A 26750-nucleotide genomic window follows, 5' to 3' on the forward strand; every position below is an offset into this window, starting at 1 on the left:
CCTGGCCCTCCGCTCACAGCAGCAGGGCGCTCTTTAAAAGGCCTCGGCACAGCAGGCGGGCAAATATGTGTCAAAGGGCCAATCGGAGGAAACTGAGCTACTCTTTTAACGTATCAAGACAAGAGCACCTTATTAAGAAAAAACAAAACAAGACAATTCCTTCTTCTTTTTTATTTATTTTTTGTTTTATTCCGATTTCCCTCTTGTTTTTTCTCCCCAATTGTACTTGGCCAATTCCTCCTGTTGTCCCGGTCGTTGCTCCACCCCCTCTGCCGATCTGGGGAGAGTCGACTAGCTAGCACATGCTTCCTCCGATAAATGTGCAGTCACCTGACAGCACATCCTTTTCACCTGACAGCATGGAGTTTCAGCGGCAGGCCAGCACGTGGGAGGATCGCACTATCCCCCCCCCCCCCAGTTCCCCTCCCCCTGGATAGGTGCCCCGAATGACCAGAGGAGGCAAGCACTAGTGCAGCAACCAGGACACAAACCCTTAATCCGGCTTCCCACCCACAGACATGGCCAATTGTGTCTTTATGGACGCCTGACCAAGTCGAACGTAACACGGGGGGTCGAACCTGCGACTCTCGCGCCGGTACAGTAGGCAGGGAATCTACCACTGCACTACCTGGATGCCCAAAAAGAGGGCAATTCCTCAGACCAGAACAATCCAGCTCAGAGTAAATAGATGACCGTTGAGTGGAGACACAAGCCTCAGCGTGACACACGTTAACTCACTACATGGTGCATAAACACAGGGAGAGAAGGAGTGATAGATCAAGCAGAGGAATGAGACAAATGAAGGGACATAAAAAGGAAGGGGAAAAAAAGCCCAAATGTGGTGAGACAGAAAGAGACACAGGCCGCTCCACGGAGGCCCTTGCGGCACGACTTCCCAGCATGCTCTCTGATAGCGGGCTACTAATGACAGGCAGCCGTGACCACAGTGAGAGTGAGAGAGAGGGAGCAACCCTCCAACTGGGGCGCCCCTCTCATTAGGCCAGTCCACACCGGCCGCACAGCCTGCCCCGCCCGCTCCGAGGGGGGGCAAGGAACCCATAAAGAAGGAAAAGATATCACAGCGTTTGAATTTTGCATTGGGGCCAGTCCCACTATAAAAGATAATCTCTGTGTCGTTTCACTTTTGATTGAAAAATGCTTCCACCAGCTTAAAGAAAACACATGACATAATAGGTTGGACCTTCCCCCGTTGGACCGTTCCCCCGTCCATCTTGGACTAAACAGGGGGTTGAGTTGAGCTATATGCAGCTGCTGCACAGAGCCATGATCTGTTTGGAGACCAATAATGAGGAAAACGAATGCTTACATTTAGATTAAAAATAAAAATAAAAAACAAATCTGTCAACATCACGCGTTTTCTTTAATCTGGTGGAAGCATTTTGCAATCAAAGGTGAAACGACACAGATATGATGGTTTATATATAGTGGGATTCACCATCCCTGCCCCATTCACTTCAATAGAACTGTCCCCAAAGTCTGGCCCCAATGCAATATCCGAATGCTGTGACGTGAGTGATGTCTCTTCCTTCTTTATAGGTTCCTTGAGGGGGGGCTGCCGCCTCCCTTTACATCCATCCATGCATCCGTGCATCCAGCCATGGCTCATTCTATCACAGGGCAGGCTGCTGGCTCCGAGGCGCTCCCACATCCCAAAGCTTTATTTTGGGAAATGGGGAATGGGGCTCTGCTTGATGAACTGAGACACAGCAGGGAGAATCTATAGCCAGCTAGCTGGAGTGCAGAGGGCAACCACAGACAACAACACTGGAGTCACGCTCTGTGACTGGGTCCACACACAGTAGGGGGGCAGTGTCATGCATGGGGAGGGGAGAGGTTCAGGTCTACGGGACGGGAACAGTCATGTTGTGTGACGGGACGTGTGCACGGCGAGCCTGTAGAGAGCTGAGGCCAGTGGTGCGGTAGTGGCACAGTAGTGGTTTGGTGTTCCAGACTGCCAGGCTCTGATCAGGAGTTCTGTCTGTTGTCTTAATCAGAGCCAGGTGAAGGAGAGAGGGAGAGAGAGGCAGAGAAAAAAGCCAAGGAAAAAGAGCCTGTGTGTAATTATACACAGACACACTCTGACACAGAGGTCCTGTTCAAATTCCTATTATGTCCTTTTCCTTCCTTCCTTGGTGACGCGTTAGATCTGATACAGCTATACTAAAGGAGGGGTTTCAGCCATGTTCAAAATATTAAATAACTTTTTTCAAAGTATACAAATAATGGCATAATGCAAAGTAGCAACTGATAACATACGGTAATTATAATACTGTATAATGTCTGGATGAAAGCTGTGATAAAACATGTTAATGTTTTATTACTGTTGCCGGATAATGTCATAGCACATTACACACATCACATTAGTCAACGATTATGATTTCATAAAGGGGGTAAGAGTTTTAGCTGATGGTGATGATGATGTAATACATTGACTATATACAGTCAATGAGGTAATACTATTCACAAATAAGGTAACAACTTGAGTTATGGCATTTTTCTTATGGGTTACATTATTAGCCAATATTATCATTTAAAAATGTGTAACCACCATTATGAATTAATAATAGTGCCAGTTATTCTATGAACAGGCTTGACTTCTAGCGTTTAGCATAACATATTCCATTTGGTGGAGGCTTCAATTCAACAAGCCTTACAGGTCCATCAGTATGTATATTGTTAGCACTGGTGGCATCAGTGACGGGAAACCTTCACCTGTGCAGGCTTAGTTCAAACTCATCAGCCAACAACAACAACAACAACACAGGATTATTCTACATATCACTCCTACAGTAGACTCTGTAGTCTTTTATAGTCTGTGTGCAATAAGTTCAATCTCAGTTCTGCCTATTCTTCTGCTTTTGGAGTCTTTCCCATATGCAGTGAGGCTATCCTGTAGGTTTAGTGTATCATGTGATCTGCTGCTCTGCACAAGATCTAGTCATATGCTGTAACATAAGATAGCAGCGGGGAGCATATGGAGAGCATGTGTAGCATAGGCTTAATGGCTTAATGGCTAGGAGATGGAAATAAACTATCATGTGCAAAGGCTGACAAGAAACAGGCCCAGACAGGAATGGACTAGAGGAGTAAGGAGTAGAAGATGGAGAAGAACTACAACAAGAGGACAACAACAGCTGCACCTGTACTGCTGGGGTTGAGAAAGAACCCAGTAGATTGGGGAACATGTGTACACACACACACACACACACACACACACACACACACACACACACACACACACACACACACACACAGTCTCTTACTCTCTCGGATGGTGTCAAAGGTCCACTGGTCGTTCTTGAAGAAGGGGTGGCGCTTGATCTCATCCACTCCGGTGCGGCCCAGACGAACCTCCCTGCACACACACAGCAACACAGGACCCAACGGTCAGCCCGAAAACACAGAACACACACCCCACCAAAACCCCACCCTCCCACCCCGAAGACACACGGCCAATGGAGCGACCCCTAGGCGATGACCGCGGGCCTTCCACTGACCAGCATGGAGAGCCGCGTGACTGCCCGTGGACAGTGGACACGCCTTAGAGCCTCCGCTGGCCAGTCAGAGCAGCGAGGAAACCCCCAGAGATAACACAGATCCAGGAGGAGAGAGAAGACCACGAGATAACAGATCCAGGAGGAGAGAGGAGCCAGTCAGACTCAGAGCAGTGAGGAACCCCCAGGATAACACAGATCCAGGAGCAGAGAGGAGCCAGTCAGACTCAGAGCAGTGAGGAACCCCCAGGATAACACAGATCCAGGAGCAGCGGAGAGAGAGGGCAGGAGTGGAGCAGCAGGGCCGGAGAGCAGAAGACAACATCAACAACACTGACTGACTGGAGAGTGGCTGCTGTTGCACTTTTCCCTCCCTCCTCTCTCTCTAAAACTCTAAATGCTCTGACTCTCTCTCTCTCTCCCTCTCTCTCGTCCTTCTCCTCCCTCCTCCGCCACTGGGTACAGGGCTGGAGGGGTGCGGCAGTTTGGGCTTGCCACGTGTGGGACATTCCAGACCCAGCCAAGGGGAAGAGAGGGCCGGGGCGGGGAGGAAGAGAGAGAGCGAAAGAGAGAGAAGAAAGTGAGAGAGGAGAGAGTTTTTCAGCCCCCGCAGAAAACCTATAACGTAAAAACCTGAGCCAGACCTCCAGGCCGTGGTCTCAGCGCCCGGAAAACGGCAGGAGCGAAACGGAGAAGGTTTGGGCAGAAAAAGAGGCGATGGAGAAATGGAAAAATGGCAGGAGAATAGGTAGAAAATGACAAACAGAGAAGAGAGTGATGAAAAACACATGGGAGAGTTGGAGAGAGGTCTGCAAAATCAAAGAGAGGATGTTTAGCGGCCGGAGGGACGGCTGAGTGGATCAGGGAGACCGGGCACTGACAGAACATGAGGGTAAAGCAATGAATGAATGTGTCAATGAATGAATGAATGTATTGGCCAGTTTGCGAGATGCGTGTGTGTGTGTGTGTGTGTGCGAGATGCGTGTGTGTGTGTGTGTGCGAGATGCGTGTGTGTGGGTGTGTGCGAGATGCGTGTGTGTGGGTGTGTGCAAGATGCGTGTGTGTGGGTGTGTGTGTGTGTGTGTGTGGTGAGAGAATAGTGAGTGAGAAGGTAAATAAACGGAGCGACGGAGAATGAAAGGCTGCTCTGTACTGAGGCAGAAAGGGCCCGTGTCTGACGGAGCCCTCCTGGGGGCGGGGTCACCAAGGTAAACAGGAAGTGGTTTCTTCCTGGGGGATGGGCTACTTACCCAGTATATGCCCCCTCCCCACCCATCCATACAACCCACACCTCCTTTGCTACTACTAACAATATACAGTATTACTATTATGGGAACGCTACTGCTTGGTTATGAGTTGGTGGTTTTTATTCATTGGGAGCAGCACCACAATGGATTTCAATGGGCCTTAAAGTATTACTGTATAGTCAGATTTGGAGCCAAGTCACTTTCTATTCAATCAAGTCAAATGGGGGTAGGACAAACAAAAGTTGTACTCCTTCCTATTCCTTTTCAAACATGTCATATTGGCTATCTTTCTTTGTCTAAGAATCTGCCAAATGTTTTTTGGCTTTGTTTTATTTGATGGATTCTCTCATTGTCTTTCTTACTACCCCCTTGGCGGGGTGTTATCGGTGTCGTTTGTCTGTCTGTTTGTCAGCAGGATTACTTGGTGGACAGGTGTAGCCTGGGCCAAGGAGAAGCCATCACATTTTGGGGCGGATTTGGATCCGACTCATGAACAATTTACCTCTCAGAGTGCCCTTCTAGTTGATTTATTTATTTAAATGTTAAAATGAACACACTAACACACTTTATTCATTCATTGATAGAGCGTTTGTTCTTAACTAATCCAGTCAAGTCAACTTCATTCAGATTTTTTGGGGTGTGAAATTCAACTGAATTGACCATCATCCCAACTCTGTACACTTTCTATTTCTAGACTGCTCTTCTTTGTCACATTCTTCACACTGTTCCTTTTAGCTGATCCTTCAGCAGTGAGGTGTGATTGGAGCGGTCACTCACTCCAGAGCGGCAGGTCACCAACCTACCGCCTATCAGGCAAACTGGCTACAGATGGAGGTATCGTGCGGTCTGCCTGCTTTCCCGAACTTCTAGGATTAGATTGAAGTATCTTTCACATTCCCCCTTTTTTTTTTTACAAGCAGCTGTTTTCAAATTTGTTTTTCTCCCCTGAGAGGACAAGTTGAGTTATGACTTGTGCTTTCTGTGCGGGACCGAGATCCAAACAATGCAATTTGAGTGAGTCCAACAATCACTCTAAAATGAGTAGTGGGAAGGATTTTGCATTTGACCATGCATGTGTTTGTGTGTACAGAGTAAAGGCAGACGGAAATTATGAAATACTCAGTCTGAATTTTTGTTAAAGCATGAGAAGTGTGGTTTTGTGTGTGATCTAGGATTCCATGCACATACCTGTCAGAAAGAAAGGCACAGATGAGGTCTTTGGCACCCTGAGACATCTGCACATCATCTGGGAACACGAGGGAGTTCTTGTGGTCCATGATCTTCCCGTAAGTTCCCACCAAGGACTCGGCGTAGAACGGAGTTTCGCCTGCCAGAAGAGAGAGTGTCTTCTTACTGAACATGACTTGGTGGAATAGAAAGACTTGTGAAATGATTGATTACTGGCCTATTGCACAAAATTACCATGATTTCTGGCTTTCAAACCTCACATACTTCTACCTCTTCTGTTGGATATCTGCCCTAATTAGTTCACTTCTATTGTAAAAATGTGACTTAATTGTTTTTGTCATTTGCAGGCCACCGTAGCTCAAAGGGGACAGAAATGGTAGGTGGCTGTCCCAGAGACTTACGTAGGAGGAATGTTGTAATTCCTACTGCTCACCCGCCCCATGCCGTGTGTGTGTGTGTGTGTGTGTGTGTGTGTGTGTGGGGGGGGGGGGTAGGGATACTAGAACTTCCTGTTGAGCATGACACAATGCTTCAGACTGGAAGGAAGTTTGATATTCGACCAATACCAACACATGTAAACATGCCCCGTCTTGAGCGGATGTCCTGCCTTACATCCGTTTTGACCAAATTTCCCCTCCGCAAAGTACAGACCAACCAACACGTCTGTTTTAAAAGACTAGGTTTCTAGTGATCACCGACAGTAGCACAAGGGAGAGTGACATCATCAGACCGTGTGTACTGGTCACCCTCCGACATGGCTGAATCGAGTTTACTCACCGAACAGCATCTCGAAGATAAAGACGCCCACAGACCACCAGTCGCACTCCGGACCATAGTGACCGTCACCACCCTGGGACTTGAGCACCTCGGGGGAGATGTAGTCTGGAGTGCCAACGGCTGTGTCGCAGTGCACCATGCCAGACTACAGACAGACAGACAGACAGAGGCATACAGAGACAGATGACAGAGATAGACAGAGACAGACAGATATAGAGAGAGATAAGAAACGGAAGAGCAATGACATACATTGTTGTGTTAAAAGTTTGGCAGAGTTGGGGAGGAACTTAGGAAGTTAAGCAGAGAAAAGCAGAGAAGCCAGGACATTGAAACAGAGCTGCTTAGTGCAGGTATTCCCACCATGGCCCTGATGTAAAAATTCCATGACTTTTCTATGTCTTTCCATAACTACAGTAGGTTGGAGTGCTACCATGATCATAAAACTCTATTCCTTCTTGGTTTGTTAATGCTTCATTCTTAAAGGGGTGCACTGCAGTTGGGCTTGCCGTGGAGAGAAAAAAAAACTCCACCTAAAGCAATGAATGTATGAAACAAAGTTGAAAATACATTGTGGTATATTTCTGTAAAGTGACTGTTTGTTAAATTCACTGATATTCCCTGACTTCCCCAGAGAATGTATCAAATTCCCTGACTTTCCCTGTCTGGAATAGAACTCTCAAAATTCTGTGACATTCCAGAAACTCCATGACCCTGACAGCAGGACTGATTATAAATGTAGTTATATACAGTCAGTCTAGAGCGCAGATGTCTAATTTTGCTAGACTCTTTTAAATCATGTTTTTTACAGGAGCTAGAAATTATATGACTTCTGTGTCTACTGGAGACCGCTTGAATGTGTGGAACCACTTGGGACCAGCTATTATGAAATCACTATGGTGGAAAAAAATGGTGGAAAAACACTTCCTGGCACAACAGTCGGGGGGCGTGCTACTGTACTGTACATTAGTTGTTTAGCACAATAAGTTCTGGGGCCTTTCAAAACAACCTGATGCAATAGTGATGCTCTGAGCTTCACTTCACAATGTGAACACTTGGTGGTGCACAGGAGCACAGAATAAAAGAGACTTGTCCTGAGAGGTTGGGGTTAATTAACTTCAAGAAGTAGATTTCCTTCACAATTCAAGGACTTTTGACATAAAAGGGTTACCAAATCCAATCTAGAAAGTAGGGCTGGGCAATATATCGATATTGTGATATAAGACTAGATATCATCTTAGATATTGGTTATAATATAATATGGCATAAATGTTATATTTTCTTGGTTTTAAAGGCTGCATTACAGTAAAGTGATGTAATTTTCTGAACTTACTTACCAGACTGTTCTAGCTGTTCTATTATTTGCCTTTACCCACTTAGTCATTATATCCAAAATATTATATTATATCATATCAAAAATATTGTTGCAATATCACAATTTTTGTGATATTGCCCAGCCCTACGAGAAATAATATTACTCACAAAACACTCATTAGTATAAGCGAAATGTTTCAACTTTCATTTTGAACGTAAAGAGAACTGATCCCCTACCCAGATCTGAAACATTTGACAACAACAAACACAAACCCACCGAGTCCATCTTCATACAAGTGCCAAAGTCGGCTATCTTGAGGTGTCCGTGTCGGTCCAGTAGCATGTTGTCGGGCTTGACGTCGCGGTGGATGAAGCCCAGGGAGTGGATGGCGTGCAGGGCCAGCACCACCTCGGCCGTGTAGAAGCGGGCCCACTTCTCGGGCATGTCGTAGTTCATGGTGAGCGTGACCAGGTCTCCCCCGGGCATGAACTCCATCAGCATGTAGAGGTGCCGGTCGTCTTGGAAAGCGCAGCACAGCTAGGAGACAAGCACACCCACGAGTCACTCGCACCGAGTACATGCACGAGTCACTTACAAGAAGGTAATACACCCTGGTCATAGATTGTAGCCTCAAACCCAACGCCACTACCATGATGCCACTACCATTACCATGATGCCACTACCATGATGCCACTACCATTACCATGATGCCACTACCATGATGCCACTACCATGATGCCACTACCATGATGCAACTACCATGATGCAACTACCATGATGCCACTACCATGATGCCACTACCATGATGCAACTACCATGATGCAACTACCATGATGCCACTACCATGATGCCACTACCATGATGCCACTACCATGATGCCACTACCATTACCATGATGCCACTACCATGATGCCACTACCATGATGCCACTACCATTACCATGATGCCACTACCATGATGCAACTACCATGATGCAACTACCATGATGCCACTACCATGATGCAACTACCATGATGCAACTACCATGATGCAACTACCATGATGCCACTACCATGATGCCACTACCATGATGCCACTACCATGATGCCACTACCATTACCATGATGCCACTACCATGATGCCACTACCATGATGCCACTACCATTACCATGATGCCACTACCATGATGCAACTACCATGATGCAACTACCATGATGCCACTACCATGATGCCACTACCATTACCATGATGCCACTACCATGATGCCACTACCATGATGCCACTACCATGATGCCACTACCATGATGCCACTACCATGCCACTACCATGATGCCACTACCATGATGCCACTACCATGATGCCACTACCATGATGCAACTACCATGATGCAACTACCATGATGCCACTACCATGATGCCACTACCATGATGCAACTACCATGATGCAACTACCATGATGCAACTACCATGATGCAACTACCATGATGCCACTACCATGATGCCACTACCATGATGCCACTACCATGATGCCACTACCATGATGCCACTACCATGATGCAACTACCATGATGCAACTACCATGATGCAACTACCATGATGCCACTACCATGATGCCACTACCATGATGCAACTACCATGATGCAACTACCATGATGCAACTACCATGATGCCACTACCATGATGCCACTACCATGATGCAACTACCATGATGCAACTACCATGATGCAACTACCATGATGCCACTACCATGATGCCACTACCATGATGCCACTACCATGATGCAACTACCATGATGCAACTACCATGATGCCACTACCATGATGCCACTACCATGATGCAACTACCATGATGCAACTACCATGATGCAACTACCATGATGCCACTACCATGATGCAACTACCATGATGCCACTACCATGATGCCACTACCATGATGCCACTACCATGATGCAACTACCATGATGCAACTACCATGATGCAACTACCATGATGCCACTACCATGATGCAACTACCATGATGCCACTACCATGATGCCACTACCATGATGCAACTACCATGATGCAACTACCATGATGCAACTACCATGATGCTACTACCATGCCACTACCATGATGCAACTACCATGATGCAACTACCATGATGCAACTACCATGATGCAACTACCATGATGCAACTACCATGATGCCACTACCATGATGCCACTACCATGATGCAACTACCATGATGCAACTACCATGATGCCACTACCATGATGCAACTACCATGATGCCACTACCATGATGCCACTACCATGATGCAACTACCATGATGCAACTACCATGATGCAACTACCATGATGCTACTACCATGCCACTACCATGATGCAACTACCATGATGCAACTACCATGATGCAACTACCATGATGCAACTACCATGATGCAACTACCATGATGCCACTACCATGATGCAACTACCATGATGCCACTACCATGATGCCACTACCATGATGCAACTACCATGATGCAACTACCATGATGCAACTACCATGATGCTACTACCATGCCACTACCATGATGCAACTACCATGATGCAACTACCATGATGCCACTACCATGATGCAACTACCATGATGCAACTACCATGATGCCACTACCATGATGCAACTACCATGATGCAACTACCATGATGCAACTACCATGATGCCACTACCATGATGCAACTACCATGATGCCACTACCATGATGCCACTACCATGATGCAACTACCATGATGCAACTACCATGATGCAACTACCATGATGCTACTACCATGCCACTACCATGATGCAACTACCATGATGCAACTACCATGATGCAACTACCATGATGCCACTACCATGATGCCACTACCATGATGCAACTACCATGATATAACTACCATGATGCCACTACCATGATGCCACTACCATGATGCCACTACCATTACCATGATGCCACTACCATGATGCAACTACCATGATGCAACTACCATGATGCCACTACCATGATGCCACTACCATTACCATGATGCCACTACCATGATGCCACTACCATGATGCCACTACCATGATGCCACTACCATGATGCCACTACCATGATGCCACTACCATGATGCCACTACCATGATGCAACTACCATGATGCAACTACCATGATGCCACTACCATGATGCCACTACCATGATGCAACTACCATGATGCAACTACCATGATGCAACTACCATGATGCCACTACCATGATGCCACTACCATGATGCAACTACCATGATGCCACTACCATGATGCCACTACCATGATGCCACTACCATGATGCCACTACCATGATGCCACTACCATGATGCAACTACCATGATGCAACTACCATGATGCAACTACCATGATGCAACTACCATGATGCCACTACCATGATGCAACTACCATGATGCAACTACCATGATGCCACTACCATGATGCCACTACCATGATGCAACTACCATGATGCAACTACCATGATGCAACTACCATGATGCCACTACCATGATGCCACTACCATGATGCAACTACCATGATGCAACTACCATGATGCAACTACCATGATGCAACTACCATGATGCCACTACCATAATGCCACTACCATGATGCAACTACCATGATGCAACTACCATGATGCAACTACCATGATGCCACTACCATGATGCAACTACCATGATGCCACTACCATGATGCCACTACCATGATGCAACTACCATGATGCAACTACCATGATGCAACTACCATGATGCTACTACCATGCCACTACCATGATGCAACTACCATGATGCAACTACCATGATGCAACTACCATGATGCAACTACCATGATGCCACTACCATGATGCCACTACCATGATGCAACTACCATGATGCAACTACCATGATGCCACTACCATGATGCAACTACCATGATGCCACTACCATGATGCCACTACCATGATGCAACTACCATGATGCAACTACCATGATGCAACTACCATGATGCTACTACCATGCCACTACCATGATGCAACTACCATGATGCAACTACCATGATGCAACTACCATGATGCAACTACCATGATGCAACTACCATGATGCCACTACCATGATGCAACTACCATGATGCCACTACCATGATGCCACTACCATGATGCAACTACCATGATGCAACTACCATGATGCAACTACCATGATGCTACTACCATGCCACTACCATGATGCAACTACCATGATGCAACTACCATGATGCCACTACCATGATGCAACTACCATGATGCAACTACCATGATGCCACTACCATGATGCCACTACCATGATGCAACTACCATGATGCAACTACCATGATGCAACTACCATGATGCCACTACCATGATGCAACTACCATGATGCCACTACCATGATGCCACTACCATGATGCAACTACCATGATGCAACTACCATGCCACTACCATGATGCAACTACCATGATGCAACTACCATGATGCAACTACCATGATGCCACTACCATGATGCCACTACCATGATGCAACTACCATGATGCAACTACCATGATGCAACTACCATGATGCCACTACCATGATGCAACTACCATGATGCAACTACCATGATGCCACTACCATGATGCAACTACCATGATGCAACTACCATGATGCAACTACCATGATGCCACTACCATGATGCAACTACCATGATGCAACTACCATGATGCAACTACCATGATGCAACTACCATGATGCAACTACCATGATGCCACTACCATGATGCAACTACCATGATGCAACTACCATGATGCAACTACCATGATGCCACTACCATGATGCCACTACCATGATGCCACTACCATGATGCAACTACCATGATGCAACTACCATGATGCAACTACCATGATGCAACTATCATGATGCAACTACCATGATGCAACTACCATGATGCAACTACCATGATGCCACTACCATGATGCAACTACCATGATGCAACTACCATGATGCAACTACCATGATGCCACTACCATGATGCCACTACCATGATGCAACTACCATGATGCAACTACCATGATGCAACTACCATGATGCAACTACCATGATGCAACTACCATGATGCCACTACCATGATGCCACTACCATGATGCCACTACCATGATGCCACTACCATTACCATGATGCCACTACCATGATGCCACTACCATGATGCAACTACCATGATGCAACTACCATGATGCCACTACCATGATGCCACTACCATGATGCCACTACCATGATGCCACTACCATGATGCCACTACCATGATGCCACTACCATGATGCCACTACCATGATGCAACTACCATGATGCCACTACCATGATGCCACTACCATGATGCCACTACCATGATGCAACTACCATGATGCCACTACCATGATGCCACTACCATGATGCAACTACCATGATGCAACTACCATGATGCAACTACCATGATGCAACTACCATGATGCAACTACCATGATGCCACTACCATGATGCCACTACCATGATGCCACTACCATGATGCAACTACCATGATGCAACTACCATGATGCAACTACCATGATGCAACTACCATGATGCCACTACCATGATGCCACTACCATGATGCCACTACCATGATGCTATGCCACTACCATGATGCCACTACCATTACCATGATGCCACTACCATGATGCCACTACCATGATGCAACTACCATGATGCAACTACCATGATGCAACTACCATGATGCCACTACCATGATGCCACTACCATGATGCCACTACCATGATGCCACTACCATGATGCAACTACCATGATGCCACTACCATGATGCAACTACCATGATGCAACTACCATGATGCAACTACCATGATGCAACTACCATGATGCAACTACCATGATGCCACTACCATGATGCCACTACCATGATGCCACTACCATGATGCAACTACCATGATGCCACTACCATGATGCAACTACCATGATGCAACTACCATGATGCAACTACCATGATGCCACTACCATGATGCCACTACCATGATGCCACTACCATGATGCCACTACCATGATGCAACTACCATGATGCCACTACCATGATGCAACTACCATGATGCAACTACCATGATGCCACTACCATGATGCCACTACCATGATGCAACTACCATGATGCAACTACCATGATGCAACTACCATGATGCCACTACCATGATGCAACTACCATGATGCAACTACCATGATGCAACTACCATGATGCAACTACCATGATGCAACTACCATGATGCCACTACCATGATGCCACTACCATGATGCAACTACCATGATGCAACTACCATGATGCAACTACCATGATGCAACTACCATGATGCCACTACCATGATGCCACTACCATGATGCCACTACCATGATGCTATGCCACTACCATGATGCCACTACCATTACCATGATGCCACTACCATGATGCCACTACCATGATGCAACTACCATGATGCAACTACCATGATGCAACTACCATGATGCCACTACCATGATGCCACTACCATGATGCCACTACCATGATGCCACTACCATGATGCCACTACCATGATGCCACTACCATGATGCTATGCCACTACCATGATGCCACTACCATTACCATGATGCAACTACCATGATGCCACTACCATGAGGCCACTACCATGATGCCACTACCATGATGCAACTACCATGATGCCACTACCATGATGCTATGCCACTACCATGATGCCACTACCATTACCATGATGCAACTACCATGATGCCACTACCATGAGGCCACTACCATGATGCCACTACCATGATGCTATGCCACTACCATTACCATGATGCCACTACCATGATGCCACTACCATGATGCCACTACCATGATGCTACTACCATGATGCCACTACCATTACCATGATGCAACTACCATGATGCCACTACCATGAGGCCACTACCATGAGGCCACTACCATGATGCCACTACCATGATGCAACTACCATGATGCCACTACCATGATGCTACTACCATGATGCCACTACCATTACCATGATGCAACTACCATGATGCCACTACCATGAGGCCACTACCATGAGGCCACTACCATGATGCCACTACCATGATGCCACTACCATGATGCCACTACCATGATGCCACTACCATGATGCCACTACCATGATGCCACTACCATGATGCTATGCCACTACCATGATGCCACTACCATTACCATGATGCAACTACCATGATGCCACTACCATGAGGCCACTACCATGATGCCACTACCATGATGCAACTACCATGATGCCACTACCATGATGCCACTACCATGATGCCACTACCATGATGCCACTACCATGATGCCACTACCATGATGCCACTACCATGATGCCACTACCATGATGCCACTACCATGATGCCACTACCATGATGCTACCATGATGCTACTACCATGATGCTACTACCATGATGCCACTACCATGATGCCACTACCATGATGCCACTACCATGATGCAACTACCATGATGCCACTACCATGATGCCACTACCATTACCATGATGCAACTACCATGATGCCACTACCATGAGGCAACTACCATGATGCCACTACCATGATGCCACTACCATGATGCCACTACCATGATGCCACTACCATGATGCAACTACCATGATGCCACTACCATGATGCCACGGTGGAAACACTAATATTATATTAGCCACATCCTCCTGATATTAGCTCCTTTTTCACAACCCACATCTTAATTCTCTCAAAGCTTCAAATAAAAAATCCTTCTCTAACTTGTATGCTTTACCAACTACATCTCCTGCCTTCAGTGCTTCCCAACCTTTTTCTGCCAGGCCCCCCTTTTATGATATAGGAACATTTATCATATTTTCACATTTAAAGTCAATTTAAGTTTTATTTTCATATTGAACAGTGCAGCAACTTAGATTTCCCCAATTTTAACAGCAGGAGAGAGGGAGAGAGCAAAAGAGACGAGAGCAGGAGAGAGGGAGAGAGCAAAAGAGACAAAAGAGACGGAGAGAGGGAGACTTGTGGGTACCCATACTAGAACCCATTTTCATTCAGATATCTTGAGGTGAGGTGAGGTTTGAAAATGTTTTTTCCCCTCGCCAACATTGTGCCTAACTTTGGAGCATTGTTAGCCCCCTTCCACATGGTTGTACCAATTGAAGCCTTAGGTCATCTAGTTTCATATGAAAGTTCATACAGGCTTTAAACCTCAGCCCGCTACAGCCTCTGAAATCAGGAGCACAGCGGGAGAAAGGGTTAAAAATAGGGAGACTCCCACCAAAATCAGGAGTGTTGGCAGGTATTATCCCTTATGATCCCTTACTGAGCTTCACCTAAATCGACTTCAGTCATGATTTTTGAGCAGACCTGTGTGTGCATGACTGTGTGTTTGTGTGTGTGTGTGTGTGTGTGTGTGTGTGTGTGTGTATGTGCGTGGCTGTATGTTTGTGCGTGTGTGTGTATGTGTGTGTGTATGTGCGTGGCTGTGTGTTTATGCGTGCATGTGTGTGTGTGTGTGTGTGTGTGTGTGTGTATGTATATGTGCGTGGCTGTGTGTTTGTTCATGTGTGTGTATGTGTATGTGCGTGGCTGTGTTTGTGCGTGTGTGTGTGTGTGTGTGTGTGTGTGTGTGTGTGTGTGTGTGTGTGTGTGTGTATATGTGCGTGGCTGTGTGTGCACACACCTGGACGACCCAGGGGCTGTTGGAGAAGGCCATGATGTCCCTCTCCTCCCAGAAGAAGGCCGACTCAGAGCGCTTGATCATCTCAAACTTGTTGAGCTTCTTCATAGCGTAAGCCTTCTTAGAGGCCTTGTGGCGGACCTACAGTAGTGGAGGAGGCGAGGCAAAACCAGGAGACGTTCACAAGGTAAACAAGGATAACAGTGCGGCACAATAAAGAACACGACGACCACGACATTGTAGGAATGTCACGAGATAATATGATAGAATAACAGATAACATGAGAGAAAGGGGGAGGGAGAGAGAGAGAGAGAGGCTCCCATAATAATTGACACACACCCATAGAAAGACATGCTTACACAAGATTGGAGCACAAACTAATCGTACCCCCTGGCGCGCGCACACACACACCCACCCACCCCCTCTGCCTGTCCAAACTCGTCCTTTCTATAACAAGGTGCTCAGTAGACAGCAGAGTCAAGCTGCTACCAACATAAGAGACAGACATCTGTAACACAAGACACAGATATCTGTAACATAAGAGACAGATACCTGTAACACAAGAGACAAACATCTGTAACACAAGACACAGATATCTGTAACATAAGAGACAGACATCTGTAACACAAGACACAGATATCTGTAACATAAGAGACAGACATCTGTAACACAAGACACAGATATCTGTAACATAAGAGACAGACATCTGTAACACAAGAGACAGACATCTGTAACACAAGACACAGATATCTGTAACACAAGACACAGACATCTGTAACACAAGAGACAGACATCTGTAACACAAGACACAGATATCTGTAACACAAGAGACATACATCTGTAACACAAGAGACAGACATGTGTAACACAAGAGACAGACATGTGTAACACAAGAGACAGACATGTGTAACACAAGAGACAGACATGTGTAACACAAGAGACAGACATGTGTAACACAAGAGACAGACATCTGTAACACAAGAGACATACATCTGTAACACAAGAGACAGACATCTGTAACACAAGAGACAGACATGTGTAACACAAGAGACAGACATGTGTAACACAAGAGACAGACATGTGTAACACAAGAGACAGACATCTGTAACACAAGAGACATACATCTGTAACACAAGAGACAGACATCTGTAACACAAGAGACAGACATGTGTAACACAAGAGACAGACATCTGTAACACAAGAGACAGACATGTGTAACACAAGAGACAGACATGTGTAACACAAGAGACAGACATGTGTAACACAAGAGACAGACATGTGTAACACAAGAGACAGACATGTGTAACACAAGAGACAGACATGTGTAACACAAGAGACAGACATCTGTAACACAAGAGACAGACATGTGTAACACAAGAGACAGACATTTGTAACACAAGAGACAGACATGTGTAACACAAGAGACAGACATCTGTAACACAAGAGACAGACATCTGTAACACAAGAGACAGACATGTGTAACACAAGAGACAGACATGTGTAACACAAGAGACAGACATGTGTAACACAAGAGACAGACATCTGTAACACAAGACAGACATCTGTAACACAAGAGACAGATATCTGTAACACAAGAGACAGACATGTGGGAGGTTTTACAGAATTACAGTTTGCCACAATGACCTTTTTTTTTACTCAAAGTCAGTGAACTTGGTCGTGCTGTAATAAAAGATGAAAATTGTGTTTTAAACGTTGACAAGACTTTCCAAATTTGACTTGTGTTGTATTTCTATAGATTCACAGATCGCTGCTCCCTCTAGTGGTTCACATCTCTTGGCTATTTCGATGTAAACTGGACATACTATTTACATCCATATCTATTCTCTGCTACCAACCCCTCCTGCTCCGCCCTTTGCGCCAAATTGCACCCGCTGCATCATTTGAAATGGCAGAGGGCCAGAGAGCATCTCACCAGCTGTACTTCTCCATAAGCTCCTCTCCCGATCAACTTCACTTTCTCAAAGTCTTGCAGCTTCACCTGCAGTTCCCGTAGTTGACCCACCGCCTTTTCATCTGCAGAGACCGACATATACACACACACACACACACACACACACACACGCGCGTCACGTAGGGTTACCGTGGCAACACAAAGGTCAAATCCCAGCCGTTAGGTTGAAAGGAGAGAGTGAGTCCCTAACAACAGTTAGGGCAGAGAGGGGTCAGGGGTCACATGTCGTCTAAGGCAAAGATGTGCAGGGCATGAAACCATTTCATCAGTCAGTTACAGTGACAAAAGGTGAACTGAATATTTCAGCAGCCCAAGTACTTTTTTGCAGCAAAGCATTCACATGTATGTAACCTTTGCTAATAGTTTGGCTGTAAAATGCACCAAGGTTGAATAGTGGTTAAGAAGTGCTTGTTCATATAATGGTCTTTCTTATCTAGTCTATAGCCTTGTCCAGAGACCACTGCTACTTTTGTAGACTGTGCTCCCTCAATGTGTGACCTGACCTGTAGAAGAGGGATGAGGCCTGATTTTGGCTGATGGGAGATTTTCATGGAAGGTCTAGATTAAGTCGTGCTTCTACTCGTCTAATCCATGCAGAGGAAGAGAAATGTCTAGACATGGCTTATATCTAACTGTACCTAGTGGTTAAGTGCATGGACAAACAGCAGTTTCATGAATTCCACAAGAGGAGATTGCTCTGTTTAGGTTTCTTCCGGTATCTAACATCAATATGACCTGTATAAGTGAGGCGTGAGCACAGATCATAAAAACACAGCGAGCTCTTACATCGGTTCAGGAAGGCATCGATGCTTTTGTTTTTCCGCAGGGCAGGATAGTCCAAGTCGAGAGCCAATGCATTCACAGAATCCTGAAAGACAGAAAGGAAAAACTTGTTTTTAATGACACACTTTCTGAAAAATGAAATCAGTAAACACATAAATCTGTAATGTTCCTTGGGAAAAAGGCCTTCCAGGATTTCCACCACTGCGTAACAAGTTATATTTCATAACAGTTTTGCCCGTCCAACTAACCAATGGAAAAATAAATATTATCCAACATTACCAACATGGCTTGGGTTTGGCGGCCTTTTCCAATACCAATTTGGGAACCATGAAAAGAGTTCATGGTTTTCAAATCTGCTTCCAGCTTTGTACCACACAGTATTTCTGTTGGACCCGGGGGGATATTTCACGATTCTGTCATCATCCTGTCATAAATCTGCCCAGGACAGGTCGCTCTCACAATCAGGGGAAAGCTTCATTTCATCATAGTGATTTTGCTCTAAATCTTTTTGTCGGCTGACAAAACCAGACACAACCGAATTAATGAATCAATGACATTTTAGTGAAGACTATTCTAGTGCTCAATCACAGTGTGCTCTTAATGCAACAGGTGGGGTAGAGAACATGAGTCTGCTAATGAGAAGCATAACAAAGAAATGACAGAGGGACAATAGAGGGTCTAATGGAAAGACACGGCACGTCATCAAACAAAAACTAGCCACACCCGCTAGCCTAGGTCTAGCCTAGTCAATTAGTGTGTTAACAGTATAAAGGCTATAAGAAAAACTGCCAAGAACACCTATTTGTCACAAGTTGTGACAAATAGGCATTCTTGGCAGTTTTTCTTACGTGACTCACAACGTACTAGGGCTGTGCAGTTAATCAATTTTTTATTTCAATTACAATTTTGGCTTCCCACAATTATGAAAACAAGATAATCAAGATGATTATAAATAAATAAATAAATAAATAAATAAATAAATAAATAAATAAATAAATAAATAAATAAATAAATAAATAAATAAATATAGTTCACCTATTTATTTATTTATTTTTACTTTTATTTTAATTTATTTCTTTGTTTTTCAGTTCAATTATATTTCAAGGTTAAAAGAAATCCAGTATAAAAAAGACAAGGTTTTTCAAGTTCAATTAAATGTATGATGTTCCCAAAGCCAATAAGTAACAGCCTGTCCATCAACTAGTCCTCAAACATGCATCCTGCTCTGAGGCTCATCACAGAGGGGCAACACACTAGGGATGTCACGATACTATAATTTCTACTTCGATACAGATACCCAGGAAAATATCGATACCATTTTCAATACCACGGGAAGGGAGGATGACGACACATCAAGAGGCATACAAATAAAATTAAGAAAGATGGACGGACAGACGCACACTTCTCCATAATCTAGGCCTGATAAAACTTTGAATTTAGACAGCAGATTAGCCCTGCTCTAGCCATCAGAACACGTTTAGCTTGTTGAAGCAACAGATACCCACCAATGATAGGGAGAGGGAGAGAAAAATCTGTGATTTTTCATCAAAAGAAAGCACTGATGGTATCGAAACTGTTGCAAATGAGTATTGTATCCATTTCAAATTTGTAGTATTGATACTTATAGATACTATCGATACCTGTTGCAAATGAGTATTGTTGTATCCAATTCAAATTTTCAGTTTGATACTTTTGACAACCCTACAACACACATCCTGCTCTGAGCCTCATCACAGAGGGGCAACACCCATCCTGCTCTGAGGCTCATCACAGACGGGCAACACACGTCCTGCTCTGAGGCTCATCAGACGGGCAACACGCGTCCTGCTCTGAGGCTCACAGACGGGCAACACGCGTCCTGCTCTGAGGCTCATCACAGACGGGCAACACGCGTCCTGCTCTGAGGCTCATCAGACGGGCAACACACGTCCTGCTCTGAGTCTCATCACAGACGGGCAACACACGTCCTGCTCTGAGGCTCATCACAGACGGGCAACACACGTCCTGCTCTGAGGCTCATCACAGACGGGCAACACATGTCCTGCTCTGAGGCTCATCACAGACGGGCAACACACGTCCTGCTCTGAGGCTCATCACAGACGGGCAACACGCGTCCTGCTCTGAGGCTCATCACAGACGGGCAACACGCGTCCTGCTCTGAGGCTCATCACAGATGGGCAACACGCGTCCTGCTCTGAGGCTCATCACAGATGGGCAACACATGTCCTGCTCTGAGGCTCATCACAGACGGGCAACACATGTCCTGCTCTGAGGCTCATCACAGACGGGCAACACGCGTCCTGCTCTGAGGCTCATCAGACAGGCAACACGCGTCCTGCTCTGAGGCTCATCACAGATGGGCAACACACGTCCTGCTCTGAGGCTCATCACAGACGGGCAACACACGTCCTGCTCTGAGGCTCATCACAGACGGGCAACACACGTCCTGCTCTGAGGCTCATCACAGACGGGCAACACGCGTCCTGCTCTGAGGCTCATCACAGACGGGCAACACACGTCCTGCTCTGAGGCTCATCACAGACGGGCAACACACGTCCTGCTCTGAGGCTCATCACAGACGGGCAACACATGTCCTGCTCTGAGGCTCATCATGCACAGACGGGCAACACACGTCCTGCTCTGAGGCTCATCAGACGGGCAACACACGTCCTGCTCTGAGGCTCATCACAGACGGGCAACACACGTCCTGCTCTGAGGCTCATCAGACGGGCAACACACGTCCTGCTCTGAGGCTCATCAGATGGGCAACACACGTCCTGCTCTGAGGCTCATCACAGACGGGCAACACACGTCCTGCTCTGAGGTTCATCATAGATGGGCGGTGGCAACATCAAACTAAAAGCCGTGGGCCTTAGCAGTGTCATCGGGGCTTAAAGTAGTGGGGTCGAGTTTCACACACAGCCAAAATGTCCCCGCAACCTCATCCAAATGCGTGAGGCTAGCAGGGCGAGCAGGTGTGTCAGAGGGTGTATAGAGGGTGAAGGGGTGTATAGAGGGTGAGGGGGTGTAGTGTGACATGCTGTGCCCCCCAAAAGCAGAGGCCAAGCTGGTGGATCCGGGGCAGACGGGGTCTGTCAGGGTGTGTTTGTCTGAAGCCATGTGAGCGCAGGGGGGGGGGGGCAGGGGGCATGTGGAACAATTCTGCACCTTTAAATAGCGCCGCTCAGGAGAGAGAACCCCCCTGCAGACGAGTGGAAATAGACCCCAGGCTCACAGGCTATTGTGGGACAAACAGCAAATGGGGCACTGGATTCAGACTGAGCACTCTAGGATCTGGGGTCCTTTTACATGCCGTGTGTGTGTTGTAACTACCATAGTAATTACAGCAAGGGGTAAACTATGTTTTTGACGTGTTGAACAGAACTCCGTAGTATTTGGTAAATCATAACCTATGTTTAGTGGATTCTGAAGCATCTCAAGTGTGAGTATATGAGGGGAACTCACGTGGGCCGTATCCTCTCTTTAACAATATTTTCACATGTGAAACCATTTAGCCACTTACTGGCTTGCCTTGATGAGGCTGAAAGTAAATAATCTGACCACCTTTAAGAAGGGTTTGGCTAGTGAAAGCATTACTGAAAGAGCTTCGTTCCAAAACGACATCTACAAATATACAGACATTTACAAAGTTATAGGTTAATTATTAATCCCTTTATTGAACAATTGCCCTCCAAAATGGAGACATACAGTAACCAATTGATCTCAAACAGAAAGTTGTATTTACTTTACTTTATTTAAACTTTAACTCAGCATCTGCTAATAAATGAGGCATAACCTGAAAAACTGTTTTAACCCTCCAGCTATGACAGCATGTATGAACATACCCAGGCAGACAATGTTCACTACATTGGCAACAAGCCCATTGGTTTGCAACTTTATATCTGTTCTTTATACAGTGTTTTAATGGGCACGAGCTGGAAAACACATTGCCCTTTAGGGGCCAAATTTAAAATTACCATTAGCTTATCTAACATACCGGTATATCTTTCTGATTGCTAATCAGGAGTTTGTCAATTAATCACATTGATTTAATTAACAAATTAGTAAATGTTCGTTAGTTGACAACTATTGCAGCTGGTCTTGCATTCTTTTGTGGGAAGGGTTCAAGTCAAGTCAAGTTTATTTGTATAGCCCTCATTCACGAGCATGTCTCAGGGCTTGGGAGGTGCTGAGTCTGGTGCGGCATGGAGCTCAACACCACAACCGATCTGCTGGTGCATTTGCATTTAAAGTGGACCTGGAAGCTGCTGAGATTGATGGGAATTAATACTGTATGCATTAAGAGGTTTTGGGTGAAGCCGTGGCTACCGAGAGCTGGGCTATTAATAACTTCCAACATGTTTTTTTTTTGTTTTTTTTTATGTTTGTTTCCCCCCCCACCATTTTGTGACATTTCCTAGACCAAACGACTAATCGATTATTTGAGAAAATAATGGACAGATTAATAATTTGATAATGAAAATAATCGTTAGTTGCAGCTCTACTTTTCATTCTTCATACATTGTATAACATGTTTCTTGTGTTGACATTGTCAGTTGCGCATGTTTATTAGGGGTGGGGTGTGGGGGGATCGATACAGCTGAGCATAGTATCACGATATTTGTCAAGTGCATGCAACATTTATGACAGGTTTTTATGACAGTGTTGGTCTGTCTGTCTGCTTCACAATCCCATTTTGCTGCAGTAAAAATTATTGAAGTGAGATGAACAGACTGGAAACTTAAACTTTATATTCTATTAGATAAAACATATGTTGACCAAGTTTTTTCCTTGGGGAAATGGTGGCACAGTGGTAGCTGTGTCGCCTAATAGCAAGAAGGTCCTGGGTTCGATTCCCGCCTGGGACGCTGTGCGCGCGCTGAGGGTGGGTCCCATTCCCATGTCATCAGTGCCTCCACCCCAGGTGGGGTCGTGAAAAAGGGACTTTCTGTGTGGAGTTTGCATGTTTTCCCCGTGCTCCCCTGGCGTTTCCTCCAGATAGGAACCACCCACTAAAAAACATGTTTTTTTCCTTTGGGGACATCATTTGCAGTTGAAAAAAGGTAATAAATTGCAATATCGCAATACTCAATATATCGCAATACTAGCATATCGCAATATCGTGGCTTAAGTATCGTGATAATATCGTATCGTGGGGCATCTGGTGAATCCCATCTCTACTACATTCTTCCATATATCCTATTTTTCTTTGCTGCATCCTGTGACGAATTGCTCCGACCCTATAAATTCTGCTCTTATGTCTTATGTGACACCTAAATCCTTTGTTCTCCAGATTAAAAGTAAAACACTTCAAAAACATCTTTGCCCGTATACACACAAAAATGTGTGGACAAACAGGAAATAGTACTGTGAGATCACGGCGGGTTATCTCCAAAGTCAATGGCAGGAAGTGACCAGCTTCCTGCGTGGTCGTTCCCTGCATCAGGCTGGCGGCATGGAGGTCATTGTAATAGACCGGAGTGGTGAAGTTTGGGTGGAGAGCCGATACTGGTCCAACTAGATTCATATCAGTTTGTCGCCTGATAGGAATACATGGCATTAAAACTCTTATAGCGATGATCTTTACCCTGCTCTATTTGTAGTGTTTCTACGGGCCTCCCATTACTCCTGACTCATCACCACCCAGAATAGAACCCAGTTCCCAGTTGGTAGAAAGTACGGCTGCAACTAATCATTATTTTCATTGTTGATTGTTTTCTCGATTCATCGATTAGTTGTTTGGTTTATAAAATGTCAGAAAAATGGTGAAAAATGTCGATCAGTGTGTCCCAAAGTCCAAGGTGACGTCCTCAAATGTCTTATTTTGTCCACATTACAACCCAAGATATTCAGTAGAGATGGAACGATATGAAATTTTCATATCACGATTAAAGTGACGAAAATTATCACGGTTATCAGTATTATCACGGTTTGTTAAAATGTGCTGAAAATGTTCAAAAAGTACTAATACACTCACAGAAATCATTTCACCAAGTGTTATATTGAAAACTCAGACCTAAAAAGGATTGATACACTCACTGAAATCATTTCTCCAAGGCTGCGCGTCTGCATCTGGGAGATGGTTGCCAACTTTGGTTGATGATGGACGGTATTTTACCATGTTTTTCACAGCACTCTAATCATGGTAACACGATAATCGCGGTACCACGGTTTTAATGATAATGAAAATTTAAACGGTACGGTTATCGTAAGGAATTTTATCACGGTTATCATTAAAACATCCTTACGTTACATCCCTAATATTCAGTTTACGGTCATAGTCATAGAGGAGTGAAGAAACCAGAAAATATTTACAGCTGGAATTAGAGAAATCGGACTCCCCCTTTTAATTACTCAAAACGATTAATTGATTATCGAAATAGTTGGTGATTAATTTAATAGTTGAACTAATGGCCACAGCTCTAGTAGAGAGAACAGTCATTTTTCTGCTGTTCATATGAAAGTGAAACAATCAGGTCAACTTAACGGCCTCAGGTGTTTGCTAAACATGTTTGCCTGAGGACTTGTTTACTCCAAATGTCTAACCTGGCGGAATACCATGGCTGCTAGTGTTCTATTGATCTCACCCCTATGCAGTTTCCTCGTGGATGTCTTCAAAGTGCCTGAAGGACCCAAAACCATGAAGAGAATTCCCCATAGTATAAACCAATCAGATTATTTCAAGACATTTCCTCAAGTTTGCTGAGCAAGAGCAGCGCATGACTGAGCGCAATTCGAGAAAAGCACGTTCATCCAGTCTAGACTCTTTCATCTTGTTTTCTTTGCTGTGGTATCCTGCGCTGTACGGGACGCATACCGGCGTCCATTACTCTGCCTGCTGAAAGTGCTTCGCCATAATTGCACTGTTGGTGTGTGAGAAAGCGCTTTGCGGTGTGGAGGTTGAAGCTGTGGAGGTGTGTGATGCTGCTCAGAGTCTGTCAAAAGAAAGGAACAGTCACTCCCTAATATCTGCTCGTATCAGCTGAAAAATGTGCCTCTGTTGTCAAGAGGTCGGAGCACAGAGCGTAGCAGGGGCAGCTGTTTAATAATACCTGGCTGGTAGTGGTATATTCTTCAGGACAGGTCAGAGAGAGGTCATGCCCATCAGAGGCTGGACCAAGACACTGAGCAGGTAGTCATCACAAGTAGTGATGATTAAAAGGTGGGTTCACCTCCAGGCAGGGGGTCATCACAGGGCAAACAAACAGAAATCCATTCTATATTCAGGGCAGTGTATGTTTGTTTGCTCCTCCTTGCATTAACTTACATTAGGTTTATAGTAATTAACGCTACTGTGA

The 26750-nt window shown here is 45.3% G+C and overlaps 1 protein-coding gene across 2 annotated transcripts in view; it reads right to left on the reverse strand.

The window, feature by feature from the left end:
• LOC310782756 (rho-associated protein kinase 2-like) overlaps nucleotides 1-26750 on the reverse strand; it is a 51332-nt gene that overhangs the window by 23824 nt on the left and 758 nt on the right. For both annotated transcript variants that reach the window (XM_083643493.1, XM_083643492.1), the window contains 7 exons: nucleotides 19456-19537; nucleotides 18631-18731; nucleotides 16701-16838; nucleotides 8316-8576; nucleotides 6728-6872; nucleotides 5951-6089; nucleotides 3285-3376 (listed from right to left, as the gene is read on the reverse strand). In XM_083643493.1, the coding sequence (XP_083499619.1) occupies nucleotides 3285-3376; nucleotides 5951-6089; nucleotides 6728-6872; nucleotides 8316-8576; nucleotides 16701-16838; nucleotides 18631-18731; nucleotides 19456-19537 (958 nt within the window). The remainder of the gene's footprint in view (nucleotides 1-3284; nucleotides 3377-5950; nucleotides 6090-6727; nucleotides 6873-8315; nucleotides 8577-16700; nucleotides 16839-18630; nucleotides 18732-19455; nucleotides 19538-26750) is intronic.

Source organism: Poromitra crassiceps (assembly GCF_964638095.1).
Source record: "Poromitra crassiceps genome assembly, chromosome: 9".
In the NCBI taxonomy this organism is placed as follows: Eukaryota; Metazoa; Chordata; class Actinopteri; order Beryciformes; family Melamphaidae; genus Poromitra; species Poromitra crassiceps.